At 48.1% G+C, this 12057-nt stretch overlaps 1 protein-coding gene across 1 annotated transcript; it reads left to right on the forward strand.

Annotated features, from left to right (window-relative positions):
- Positions 1-2084: 2084 nt before the first annotated feature.
- TMEM147 (transmembrane protein 147) lies at positions 2085-11030 on the forward strand. Its single transcript, XM_066638457.1, has 8 exons — positions 2085-2139; positions 3161-3319; positions 4473-4542; positions 6384-6449; positions 7544-7680; positions 9043-9127; positions 10191-10312; positions 10611-11030. Exons 2-8 carry the CDS (start codon positions 3243-3245, stop codon positions 10729-10731), a joined length of 678 nt encoding a protein of 225 aa, XP_066494554.1. The 5' UTR covers positions 2085-2139; positions 3161-3242; the 3' UTR covers positions 10732-11030.
- Positions 11031-12057: the final 1027 nt, after the last annotated feature.

Raw genomic sequence — 12057 nt, forward strand, 5'->3', positions numbered from 1 at the left:
TTACACCGGAGTGGGAGAAGGGTGGGGGTGGGTGATGAGGTTGATCCACTTAGAAGAACACGTCAGCAGGCAGGGATCCCTGCTCAAGTGATTTAGCAGCAGAATGTAGGGCTTGTGGTATCCCTACATTCAAATCGGAGCAAGATTTACCGGTGAACGTAGGGCTTGTGAGATCCTCTTTGGTTCAAGAAGCAGATTAGTGGATTTACAATCTAATTAATTGTGTTCTTCATAATCTAGCCCTTGTTATGCTGGGCATCACAATAATTTGTTTCAACAAAGTCTCCCCTTGAAACAATTGGTTCCAGGTTTGAGTGATGTGTGACTGGGCCCCAGGAAGGAAGTATCAGGGGTTGGAGATGGTTCTTCACAGATGGTTGCTGTTGCAAGATGGAAAAGGATCAGCCATTGTGCCAGGATGGACTCCCACCTCCCCAATCTCCACCTTAAAGGGGTAGAAGATAATCTCCCTTTATGCAATGGAATTAGGCATAAGGAAGAGAGAGGGAATTCTATGCAGCTCATGGAAGCATCTGCAAGGAACATCTGGGATGGATTTATGGTTGCTGCCTCTGGCTTTGTAGTTACAAATGCTAGGCCACTGACAATAGTCATTCATGCCCCTGCTAAAGATTAAGAAGCAGTTTTTAAAGTCATATCTCTCTTATTGAACAGGAGGAGAGCAGCTCTTCCCTGTTTGCCCCAGCAGTGTCAAGTGCCTGTTGCCAGGGTCCTCCTTGTGCTTTATAGATTGTGAACCCCAAGAGCTGCCTCTCTTGACCACTCCTCAGCCAGGGATAGCTGTGGGACAAGCCTAGCTTGCTGCTGACCTCCATCCCTGCCCTGACATGAGTTAAGTCTGCCCTGCAGCTACATGTGCCAAATCAAACTTTTGGCATGGTGCAGTGAGCTCATATCTAGAGAAGCCACTGCTGGTCTGTGATGACAATCCTGATTGTGATGGCCTCACAGTCTGATGTGACAGCTTCCCATATCTTCATCACACAAACACACACATGAGTGTAAATGCATGTATGGAGAGGAAGGGAAAAAAATGTTAAAAGCTGTGACCAAAAATTGCCAGAAGATGCAAGTGACAAAGGCTAAGTGCCCACTTACAATATTTGGGAAAAATCTCATTGAATCCAATGGGGCTTTTTAGAAATAATAATAATAATAATAATAATAATAATAATAATAATAACAGTATTTATATACCGCTTTTCAACTAAATGTTCACAAAGCGGTTTACAGAGAAAAATCAAATAACTAAATGGCTCCCTGTCCCAAAAGGGCTCACAATCTAAAAAGATGCAAAAAGAATACCAGCAGACAGCCACTAAAACAGACAGTGCTGGGGTGAGGTGGGCCAGTTACTCTCCCCCTGCTAAAAAAAGGAGCACCCACTTGAAAAAGTGCCTCTTACCCAATTAGCAGGGGTTAGTGCACATAAGTGCAAATAAGTGCACATTTGCCTGGGAAAATCTCATTGAACTCAGTGGGGATTATTGGAAATCATTGCACACTTGCCTGGGAAAATCCCATTGAACTCAGTGGGGTTTATGGAAATAAGTGCACACTTTCCTTGGGAAATCCCACTAAACTCAATGGGGCATTCATAGGATTACACTAAGTGCCAGTGACACTGATGCAAATAATGCACAAGCCCAGCCCAGCGACCATTCACAGTCTAATTCTATGCATGTCTACTCAGAAGTAAATTCCACTGAGTTCAATAGGGCTTACTCCCAGGAAAGTATAAATAGGATTGCAGCCTTAGAACAGCAATCATTGGCTGTCCTATGTGAATCTAAAGTCAGCAGCCCCAGCAATGGTGGCACAAAACTACAATCCCCACCATGCAACGCTCATTGAAACTCCCATACTGCACCGCGCTGAAAATAACCTCTATTCTTGCCCAATACACTTCCTGCGAATGGACATGATTTAAAGGCATAGGACTACCACTCCCATGAGGCAAGGGTGCGACTTCCCGCGCTGCATTATGGGGGTTGTAGTTTACTTTTGCCTGTATCTGATAGAATGAGACCAAGAAGAAAACTACAACCCCCAAAAACCAAAGAAGGGAGCCTTTGGGCGCATGCGCGCTCATGAAATAGGCAAGGAAGTGTAGGTCCAGTAAGTAACAAGGAGGAATAGGGGCTGCTGAAGGGGGGGGGGGGTAGAATATGGGTCTAGGGGTCTTGTGCCTGGAGGGGATGCTCAGGACTCAGGAGGGAGGAGGGAATGTTTAGGGGTGCTAGAGTTTATTGCTTTGATGCCACATGTGTGGCTCTTTGCAGAGCAACATTTTCAAAGGCACTTGCCCCAAATAAATGAAGTGGGAGGTGGTGGGGATGGGGGGGAAGAGATCAGGCAAGGGTGGGGGGTGATTGTCTTCTAGCCCTGGACTTTTCACTGTGGCTGGAGAGATCAGGTGTTGGGCTAAGAGTCAGGTTTCCTTAGGTCTCTCTCCAGCACCCTGGTGGACTGTGTTGGGTGTATGTGGGTGGGAGGATGGGGAGTGGGATTAGGTTGTGGGGAGTGGGAAGAGTATGCATTAGGTTGTGTGTGGGCGGTGGGTAGTGGGATTAGGTTGTGTGTGTGTGGGGGTAAGGCTGTGGATTAGTTTGTGTGGGAGGGTGCGGAGTGGGATTAGTTTGTATGTAGGGGGAAGGGTGTGGATTAGGTTGCGAGGGGTTGGGATAAAGTGTGTGTGTGGGGGCAGTGGCATACCCCCACTGCCCCCAGCTGGTTGGGGGTAGAGCACCCAGGCTGGCGGGGAGCTTCAGCGTGGTGGGCAGGCGGCCCCTCTCTTCAGAGCCATTCCCAGTGGGGGGGGGGAATGGAGCCGTATGACTCTGTTTTGCCCCCCCTGCCAGGAATGGCTCTGAAGGGAGAGGCTGCTTGCCCACCACACTGAGGCTCCCCGCCAGCCTGGGTGCTGCGCCCCCCTCCAGCTGCGCCACCATGGGGGGCATAAAAGGAGTGGATTGGGTTGTGTGTGGGGGAAGGGGAGTGGGAGTAGGTTGTGTGTGGTGGGCTGGGATTAGGGTGAATGGGGGATAAAGGGTGTGGATTAGGTTGTGTGTGTGTGGGGGGGAAGGTTCATTGCAATACAGTACTCTTTCTTTTCCTCTCCCGTGTTTCCTTTTCCAAGGCACACCCCAGAGGTGCTGGGTGGGAAGAAAGCCACCCCCCCACCTTGCTCCGAAGCCTCCATCCATCGGCCTGGCACCAAGATGACCCTCTTCCACTTTGGGAACTGCTTTGCTCTTGCTTATTTTCCCTATTTCATCACCTACAAGTGCAGTGGCCTGTGAGTGCTGGGGGCAGAAAGGTTGTGTTGATGGTGGGTGGGGGGAGCCTGTGATTGGACCGGGGTGGGCTTGTTTCCCCTGTGATGTGCAGTGTATTAAAACAGTTTTGTTTTTGAGGGAAGCGTACAAGATAGAAAATCGAGAGGCGAGGGGTCCAGCAAATCGGAGTGGTCTCTCTGGAGTATGCAAAATTGTGGTTGGCAACGGCAGGTCGCAGTGATGTCCAAGGATGGGGAGGCACTATGCACGGAGCATGGTAACCCAGGAGTATGGTGGTGACATGATGATGTCACCAGCAAATTTCAGGGCCACTGAGCTTTTGCAGTGCACTCACAATCACAGCAGAGGCAGATCATTTGCCGCTGCAGCTCTCGTCTCTATACAGGGAGACTATAGAGACTCCGTACAGTCTCTATACAGTTCAAACTCCCCTGTGATTGCTCAACCACTCAGAAACTGAACAGAGCTCATGGGCAACGTGGCTCCCTGTGATTGCATATGTGCTCCACCCAGTTCCTGAGTGGTTGCGAGATCACTGGAGAGACTGAGCTCTCACTGCTACAGCTCTAGTCTAGCAGCAGTGAGAGTTCAGTCGCCCCTGGGATTGTGCAACCCCTCAGAAAGTGGATGGAGTGTGCATAGGGGAGTCTGAGGCTATTCTTGTATAACAGGTGAGGCTCTGCCTCCTCGACTTCACATCCCTGGTGTGTGTTGAACCAGACACCCCCACATGGATTCCATTGTTGAGTCAAACTCACACAGCTTGATCCAGCAGTTCTTCCTCTGGACTTGCAGCTCTTGCCCCAGATATTATGCCTGGCCCTTTAAATACTATAAAGGTGCACAGTGAGGCTAACATTATTGTGCCTCTCCTGTCCTTCTGCTGATTCTCTCTCCCACCCCTTTTTCTTTACTTGTTTGGAGGATGGAAGACAAGATGGGCCAGATTAGAATCTTGCAGGCTGCAGGTAGAGGAGGAAGAGGACAAGGGTGTGCAAGAGGACTGATGCAAGGCCAGGGTGGAATGCTTCTTGCTTGCAACATTTAAATGCCACCTCTGGGTGAGGACTTGGAACCCTTGTCTGCCTCCTGTCCTAGAGAATTATGAGAATTCCCTCCTCATATACACCTCTGTGTTTCTCTCTCTTTCAGATCTGAGTATAATGCCTTCTGGAGATGTGTCCAAGCAGGGGCCACCTATCTCTTTGTCCAGCTCTGCAAGGTAACTGTGAACCTTTTTGCTGCCCTAGACTTGAAAGCGTGAGGCAGACTTTCCCATTGCAGAATACCATGGGATTGGTAGGACTCTCTCGAATTGTGGTTGAACGCACTGGGAGGCAGAACTCTTGGGTTTGCTTCCGGTGATCACAGTAGGAATCCAGGAAAGAACACTTATTCTCATGTGTGCTCCATTTATCATTGTGCTCTCAAAGTCCATAAGGGACATGTGAACATAAGAAGTTTCTTGAAATGGAGTCAGATGGTTGATCACGAGATGCTGACTTGCAGCAAAACATGTCTTCTGTTGGCCAAGCTATGGCCCCAGCGAGGCTTAGACCAGGGATTCCCATGCTATATGTTGTGATGCCCAGGGTGTCCTGAGGCACTCCACAGGGTGTCATAGGCTGCCTGCCGGCTCTCAGCAAAACTGCAGCATGACACTGCAAAGGACTTGGCTCAGCTTGGCTGGCCAAGCTCCTGCACACAGTTTTCGCACACTGGGAAAGGTTTTCCCACTTGACCTGAGCCACTTACCTGTCCTGAATATGTACAGTTTAGGCCTAGTAACATGTAAAGCCTGAACCAAGCTAAAACAGTAACACAGAAGTGGCTTGCAGTTCCTAGCTGCTAGGAATTTACAACTCAATGGAAGGTGATAATGTAGCACCTAGGCAGCCAGAAAGACGCCCATCAAGGATGGAATGCAGCTGTAGATCTCCAGGGGGGGAGGGAAGAGCTGAGAGGGCGAAGACTTCCTAGGACAGGTCTTTTGGTCTTTGTCTCTTGGTGAGATAGGTGGTGGGTGCACATCCTGCCCCGCCAGGACCATGTGGCCTCTTAGGTAACTGACCTGAGGATCTACAAAAGAAGCTGACCCAGGTGAGAGTTAGAGAATAATAGAGTTAGCCAGTTAGCTTTGTTGTTTTATGCTGATATGTTTCCTAGAAGTTTTTATGCCTCTAGCATTTGCTGCCTTTGTAACTTTTTGTAGCCCTATGTACTTAATAAAGTAAAAATCTTTTTACCATGTTGGTTCATTGTCTGTTGGGGACAAAGGTTCAGAATCCTGCCTAGCCGTTCAGCAAGCTACCAAATCCTCACTGTGGACTAGTAACTTGAGGACTGAGACTTTAAGTAAAGAAAGTGCTCAGTGCCTACAAGGGATATAGTTAAGCCTAGAGGGTCTCAGTGTCCCTGGACTGAGGCACTGGCACATACAGGGTGGTGTCAGTTCTACTGAACAGGGGTTCTTGAGGCTCTAGGGTTCAGGAATCAGGAACTCTGAGCACCCAAAACCCTGGGTGTGTAAGACAAGTATACGACATTACCCAGGTTAGAGCCTAACCCAGGTTAGGCTAAAGTGGTTAACCTTTGCCCAGCTAACTGATTTGCCCAACTCAGGGTAAGAGGCTGAAACCCAGCTTTGCCCAGCCAACCATCCATCATGTTGAGGTCCATCCATCAACAAGACCATCGAGACCTCAGAACCCAGAAGTAACTGTTGATGATGCAATTGCCAGTCACTTCTGGGAGCTGCGTGCAGCATTTGTGCCGCATGTTGGGGTGTTGGGAGCCCTGGAAGACTGGAAAGCTCTGGCATAGACAGTTGCAGGGACTGCAATACCTGCTACTGTCTTGTATTGGTGAATCTTGTCCCTGGCATGGAAAGAATTTCCGGTGCTTGTTAAAAGACATATGAGAGTTTATGGATGGAGATGACCTCCCTCCAAAGATATTGCTGGCTGTGCATGAAGATCTCTCTCCTCTCTTTTGCCAGAGTCTTGATGATTGATGGCTATGTTTTGTTTTTTAATACAATGGACTGTGCCCTCTGTCTTACAGATGCTGTTCTTAGCAACTTTCTTTCCAACTTGGGAAGGTGGAGCCGGTGCTTACGATTTTGTTGGAGTAAGTTGAGGGGTCTGTGTGTGTCTGTGTCTGTGCTCTCGAGCTGCCCTTTCATTCATTTGGAAAGGATCAAGGAAGCTGGGCAAAGGCTACAATGGCTGGAACTTCTGATGGATTGGATTTTTTTCTGTGGTCTGGATCCAACTGTGTGCTCGGTGATACCCAGTGAAATCTTGGACTTCTTCCTTTTGAGTGACAGATCCCCATGCCACGTCAAAACGACTTCTTACTCCAAGTTTGATATGGCATGAGATCTGTCACTCAAAAGAAAGAAGGCAAATATGTCACTGGGCATAACCAAGCATGTGTTTTTTTTTTTTTTGGATCCACAAATAAGAACTGGGTTCAACCTGATACATTTATATCCTGCTTTTCAGTATGAAATATTGCAAAGTGACAAAGAGCCTAATCCTATCTATTTTTCCAGTAACAGTGGGGCATGCACTGCATCCTGTGGTGGGCAGGCAGTCACAGAGGCCTCCTTATGGTATGGGAACTTCTCGGGGCTGTATTGCAGCTGCACCAGTGCTGAAAGTTGAATAGGATTGGGCCCACCGCTTCGTTTTAACAACCAGCCATAACACACAGATTGAATATCCCTTATGCTTGGAACCAGAAGCGTTTAGGATTTCAGATTTTGGAATATTTGTATACAAATAATGAGGTATCTTGTGGAATCCGGGCAAGCGTGGAAATGATATATCACAGCTGAGGGGGCTGGGAGGGTCTCTTTTCCACTGGGGATGCTGAATAAACAGTCTGTTGTGCTCCTGTGTTTTGATTGTGATGTGTCACATGAGATCAGATGTGGAATTCTCCACTTATAGCATTGTGCCAGCACTGTAAAAATCTCAGATCTTGGAGCATTTTGGATTTTTGAATTAGGGGTGCTCATCCTGTAATTAAATTGGAGGAAGGAGCAGTGCGCAGTGACGGGATGGAAGCATCAGGACTGGTGTATTGGAGACCAGTGAATTTGGGAGCGGGGAGAGGAGGTGGGAGGGGATCCAAGGAAGCAAGTGCCATTCTACTCATGTGCCATTCTGTGTGTGTGTGTGTGTGTGTGTGTGTGTGTGTGTTTTGCATTGTGCCAGGAATTCATGAAAGCCACTGTGGACCTGGCCGACCTAGTGGGGCTGCACCTGGTGATGTCACGCAACGCCGGGAAAGGAGAGTACAAGATCATGGTGGCTGCTATGGGGTGGGCCACAGCAGAACTCATCATGTCCCGGTGAGTTGGGCCCAGGCCCTGCCTCTTGGAAAGGGGCAAGGCAAGAGGCAGGCAGCTAGGAAGGGGTGTGGGTGTAGCTTCTGCTGGAGTTGGATACCTAGTGCTAGACTGGTTTGGTGCTGTGACTCCTGCCCATCCACTCTAAGACCATGAACTTCTCATTCACTATAAAAATTTAACGTAGCAACGGCAGCCAGGACGGTGTAGTGGTTTGGGAGTTACACCTGGAAGATCCAGGTTAGAATCCATGCTCAGCCGTGAAGCTTTCTGGGTGGCCTTGGGCCAGTCGCTGTCTCTCACCCTACTTCATCAGGGTTGTTATGATGGCAGAAGGAGGGAAGGAATCTTATATACTACCCTGAGGTCCTTGGAGGAATAAAAACGTGGAACATAAATAACTTCTGTGGGGAAAATGCATAGTAACATAAAGGCAGTGAACCTTGGCCACACAGCAGGCAAACCTGCGTTTATGCTTTCAGAACACATTCTGAGCTATAGCCTTGATTCACTGTCTAGTACCTACGTAAACAGGATGGGAGACAGTGTCTTGGAGATGCGCTTTTAATCTAGGAATGTATTGTGGTCCAGCTAGAGTCAGCTAGTTGTCATCTAGTGCTTATCTTTTAACCTAAAGTAACCCAGCTTGCTCTGTGCTGTTTGAGACTCAATAAAAAAGCTTGTTGGGGGCTGAGCGGAAGATCTTCTACAGCTCCAGCCTACCTCCTGCATCTACCTTTCAAACCCGTCTGCCGTCTATTCATTTTGCTTCTGCGCCTATACTACACCCAGCAGCTGAGCCTCTAAGTCCTGCTGCTTCCAGAGCCATTGCAACAAACATCGTTATGCCCTGAAAAACTGGAAAAAAAAACCTCCTCTCCCCCCCCCCCCCCGTTTTTGCCAAACCATAAATTCCTCCTCCCACTTTGTAAAAATAAGTAGCTAATTGGTTCTTTCAAAGGCAAGGCTGGTTCCTTCTGAAATTTGAGTGCAGATTAACATTCATTAAATGGTGGTTAGTGTCTGCAGTGACCAGGGCTGGCATGTCAATGGTAGTTCCTAATCTACAATACAGGGCAGCTTTTTAGGGTCACACATTGTTGAGGGGAAAGTGCCCTCCATTTGCTCAAGGCTGATCAAAGCTGGACCTTCACACTGAAAATGGGTACCGGTGTTGGCTTCCAGTTCAGTTGTATTCCATAACCTTGACTGTGCACTTTTAAGTCTCTTTTTAATCGGAGAGATCTAAGGCAGCTCATGATCTCTGGATGTTGCTTTTGGGGGTCTTCTGTTTGCAAGATCTGCAGATACCTGTGTCTGTGTTTGTATAAACTGCATCTGACAGTCCCTTGTGTCTCTTGACAGGTGCATTCCGCTCTGGGTGGGTGCTCGGGGCATTGAGTTTGACTGGAAGTACATCCAGATGAGCATAGACTCCAACATTAATCTGGTAAGTACCAGTTTTGTTACCCCCTTTTCCCAGCTTTTCTGAATCAGTGCCTTGACTGGCAAGGGAGGAAAAGGGAGGGAACCCTTCATGTATTGCAGATTTCATTTCCATTTTTTTTAAAGCAATAGTGTTGCTACATAATTATTGATATTTTTGCTGATGAGAGTTTCCAAGAGACAGTTTAGGAAAATCATATTCTGATCCTAAAATGCCTTGCTCACTAGAAATACTATAGAAGGCATTTATTTTTTTCCACCCAGGGTGTAATTACTCTGTGGAACTCCTTGCCCCAGGATGTGGTGATGACACCTGGCCTCATAGTTAGTTGGCAACCTTCAGTCTCGAAAGACTATGGTATCGCGCTCTGAATGGTGGTTCTGGCACAGCGTCTAGTGTGGCTGAAAAGGCCGATTCGGGAGTGACAATCCCTTCCACACCGGGAGCAAGTGCAGTCTGTACCTGGTCTGTCTCCCTGGCTATGGGCCTTCCTTCTTTGCCTCTTAGCCTCAGTCTGTTGGCCAAGTGTCTCTTCAAACTGGGAAAGGCCATGCTGCACAGCCTGCCTCCAAGCGGGTCGCTCAGAGGCCAGGGTTTCCCATCTGTTGAGGTCCACTCCTAAGGCCTTCAGATCCCTCTTGCAGATGTCCTTGTATCGCAGCTATGGTCTACCTGTAAGGTGCTTTCCTTGCACAAGTTCTGCATAGAGGAGATTCTTTGGGATCCGGCCATCATCCATTCTCATGACGTGACCGAGCCAGTGCAGGCGTCTCTGGCCTAGATGCCTGGAAAAGGGGATTGGACAGATTGCTGGCAGAAAAGTCCATCAAGGGTTACAAGCCATGATGGGTGTAGGCAACCTTCTGATTTTAAAAGTAGGCTGTCTCTGAATGCCAGATGCAGGGGAGTGGCAACAGGATGCAGGTGTCTTGTTGCCTTGTGTACTTTCTGAGAGGTCTGTTCACTGTGAGATGCAGGAAGCTGGACTAGACGGGCCTTTGGCCTGATCCAGTAGGGCTCTTCTTTTTTAATCATTGATTTTCATATCCTCCCCCTTTCTTCCTAGGTCCATTATATTGCCACAGCCGCCCTGGTGTGGATGTTTACGCGTTATGATTTACCCAAACACTACCGCCTGCCCTTAACTTTCCTCCTGGGAGTGAGCGTCTACAAAGCCTTCTTTATGGAGTGAGTAACCGGGTGCTGTGGGGGAAGAGCGGGGCTGATGGGCAGATAGTAGCTGCCGTGGCTTAGAGGCGATTGTCCATTGAGGCGGTGTGGCAAGTCTTGATGAACATTAATGACATTTTTCAAGCTTTGTGCTGGGGATTTTTTTTGCGGCCTTTCTCTGATTTGGTGACTTGTTTTAGGACTGGGAAAGGCCCCCATCTATCTAGAGGCGGGAGCAGGTGCACCAAAGCACCTGCCCCTGAGTTATAGCCACTCCCCAAGTCCTTACCAGCCACCCTCCCTTTTGTCTTTGCAGGTCGTTTGTTCATGTTTTTCTGCTGGGTAGCTGGACAGCACTCTTGGTCAAAGCGGTCATCACCGGCCTCCTATCCCTAAGCTCCTTGACTCTCTTTGTCACTCTGGTACACAGCAATTGAGGTTCTCCTTTCTGTCTTGGGGCAGGAGAACAACAGCCTGTGCCGCTGGGGCTGTCCAGCCAAGACCATCCTCGCCTTGGTCCTACGTGCCATGAGATCAGTACTGACATGGCTTCTGCTTGCAAGTGAAAAGAACATTAATAAAAGTCCCAGGTTGTTTTTTTTTTTTAATTTTGGTTTGGTTTGGTTTGTGAAGCTCTTTTCACTGTTGTCTCAGCAGGCCAGGAATGTGAGATGGGATTGTGGTTCCTAGTGGTTATATTTTAGCTTGTGAGCAGCAGCTGAGTTGGATGTTGCCAGGGTGCCCTCTGATTTACCTGCCCCTTAGTGGCAGAGTCTCCCCCCTGCCCTGAATCAAAGAGTTAGAAGATGACTTGGAGGTCATCTCGGTGTTCGGTGAAAGCAACTGCTACCATGTCCCTGATAGGTGGCTGTCTAACATTACTTAATACTTTGCATAGTGCTTCATAACTTAAAGTAATCTTTACACCAACCTCGTAAAGCAAGTATTATGTTCTCCATATTACAGATGAGGGAAGACTGATAAGAAGTGGCTTGCATAAGGCCATTTAGTGAGGTGGTAGTAAAGGCAAATTAAGCATCGGACGGAAAGCCTCTAAGAGGAAAAATGGCACTTTTGGAGAAGCCCTGTAGGAAATCTCAAAATGTACGGTATTGCTTTTATAGTACTGGTAACGTACAATGTACTTTACAGAGTAACAAGCAAAAAGGTCTCTGCCCCAAAGATGATGCGGACTGAATTACGAGGTGAGATCAAGTGGGGGAAGAAAGATAGAGGCAAGGGGATCTACAGATGCATGCCTTTTGACTTTCCATTTATAGGGGGCTGTGGGGAGAGGTCTAAGGCATTAAGAAGAAGTCTTCATGTCAATGTGGTGGGTTTTGTGAGTCAAACTGGAGGCAAGGGGTTAGGATTGAGCTGAACTGGGGGGGGGGGTTAAGATTGAGCAGCCTGTTTGCTGTGTCTTTTCATGCCACCCTCAGGGAGTGAGCTCTCAGAAAAGAAGACCTGTATTGTGACCTGTCTTGTACAGGTTCATGCATGATGCTTGGGGCTTGACTCCATGCTCGGGGTGAGCGCATCATCTCACTTGGCCTGCTATGGTTTTATTGCTGCATGCTTTCTCGATGTGAATTCAGGAGTGGGGAGGGCATGTGAAATGCATTGCACCAAATGCTTCCCAAAAATGTATAGCTTGTTCCTCAATAGCTGAGACTTGTCATGTGCTGGGATTGAGTGGGTAAACTGTTGCCAAAGGCTAGGAAGCATGTGTAGTGGCCCTGAACATTGCTCTTCAGTTAGAA

This window comes from Tiliqua scincoides, chromosome 10 (genome assembly GCF_035046505.1).
Source record: "Tiliqua scincoides isolate rTilSci1 chromosome 10, rTilSci1.hap2, whole genome shotgun sequence".
Classification (NCBI taxonomy): Eukaryota; Metazoa; Chordata; class Lepidosauria; order Squamata; family Scincidae; genus Tiliqua; species Tiliqua scincoides.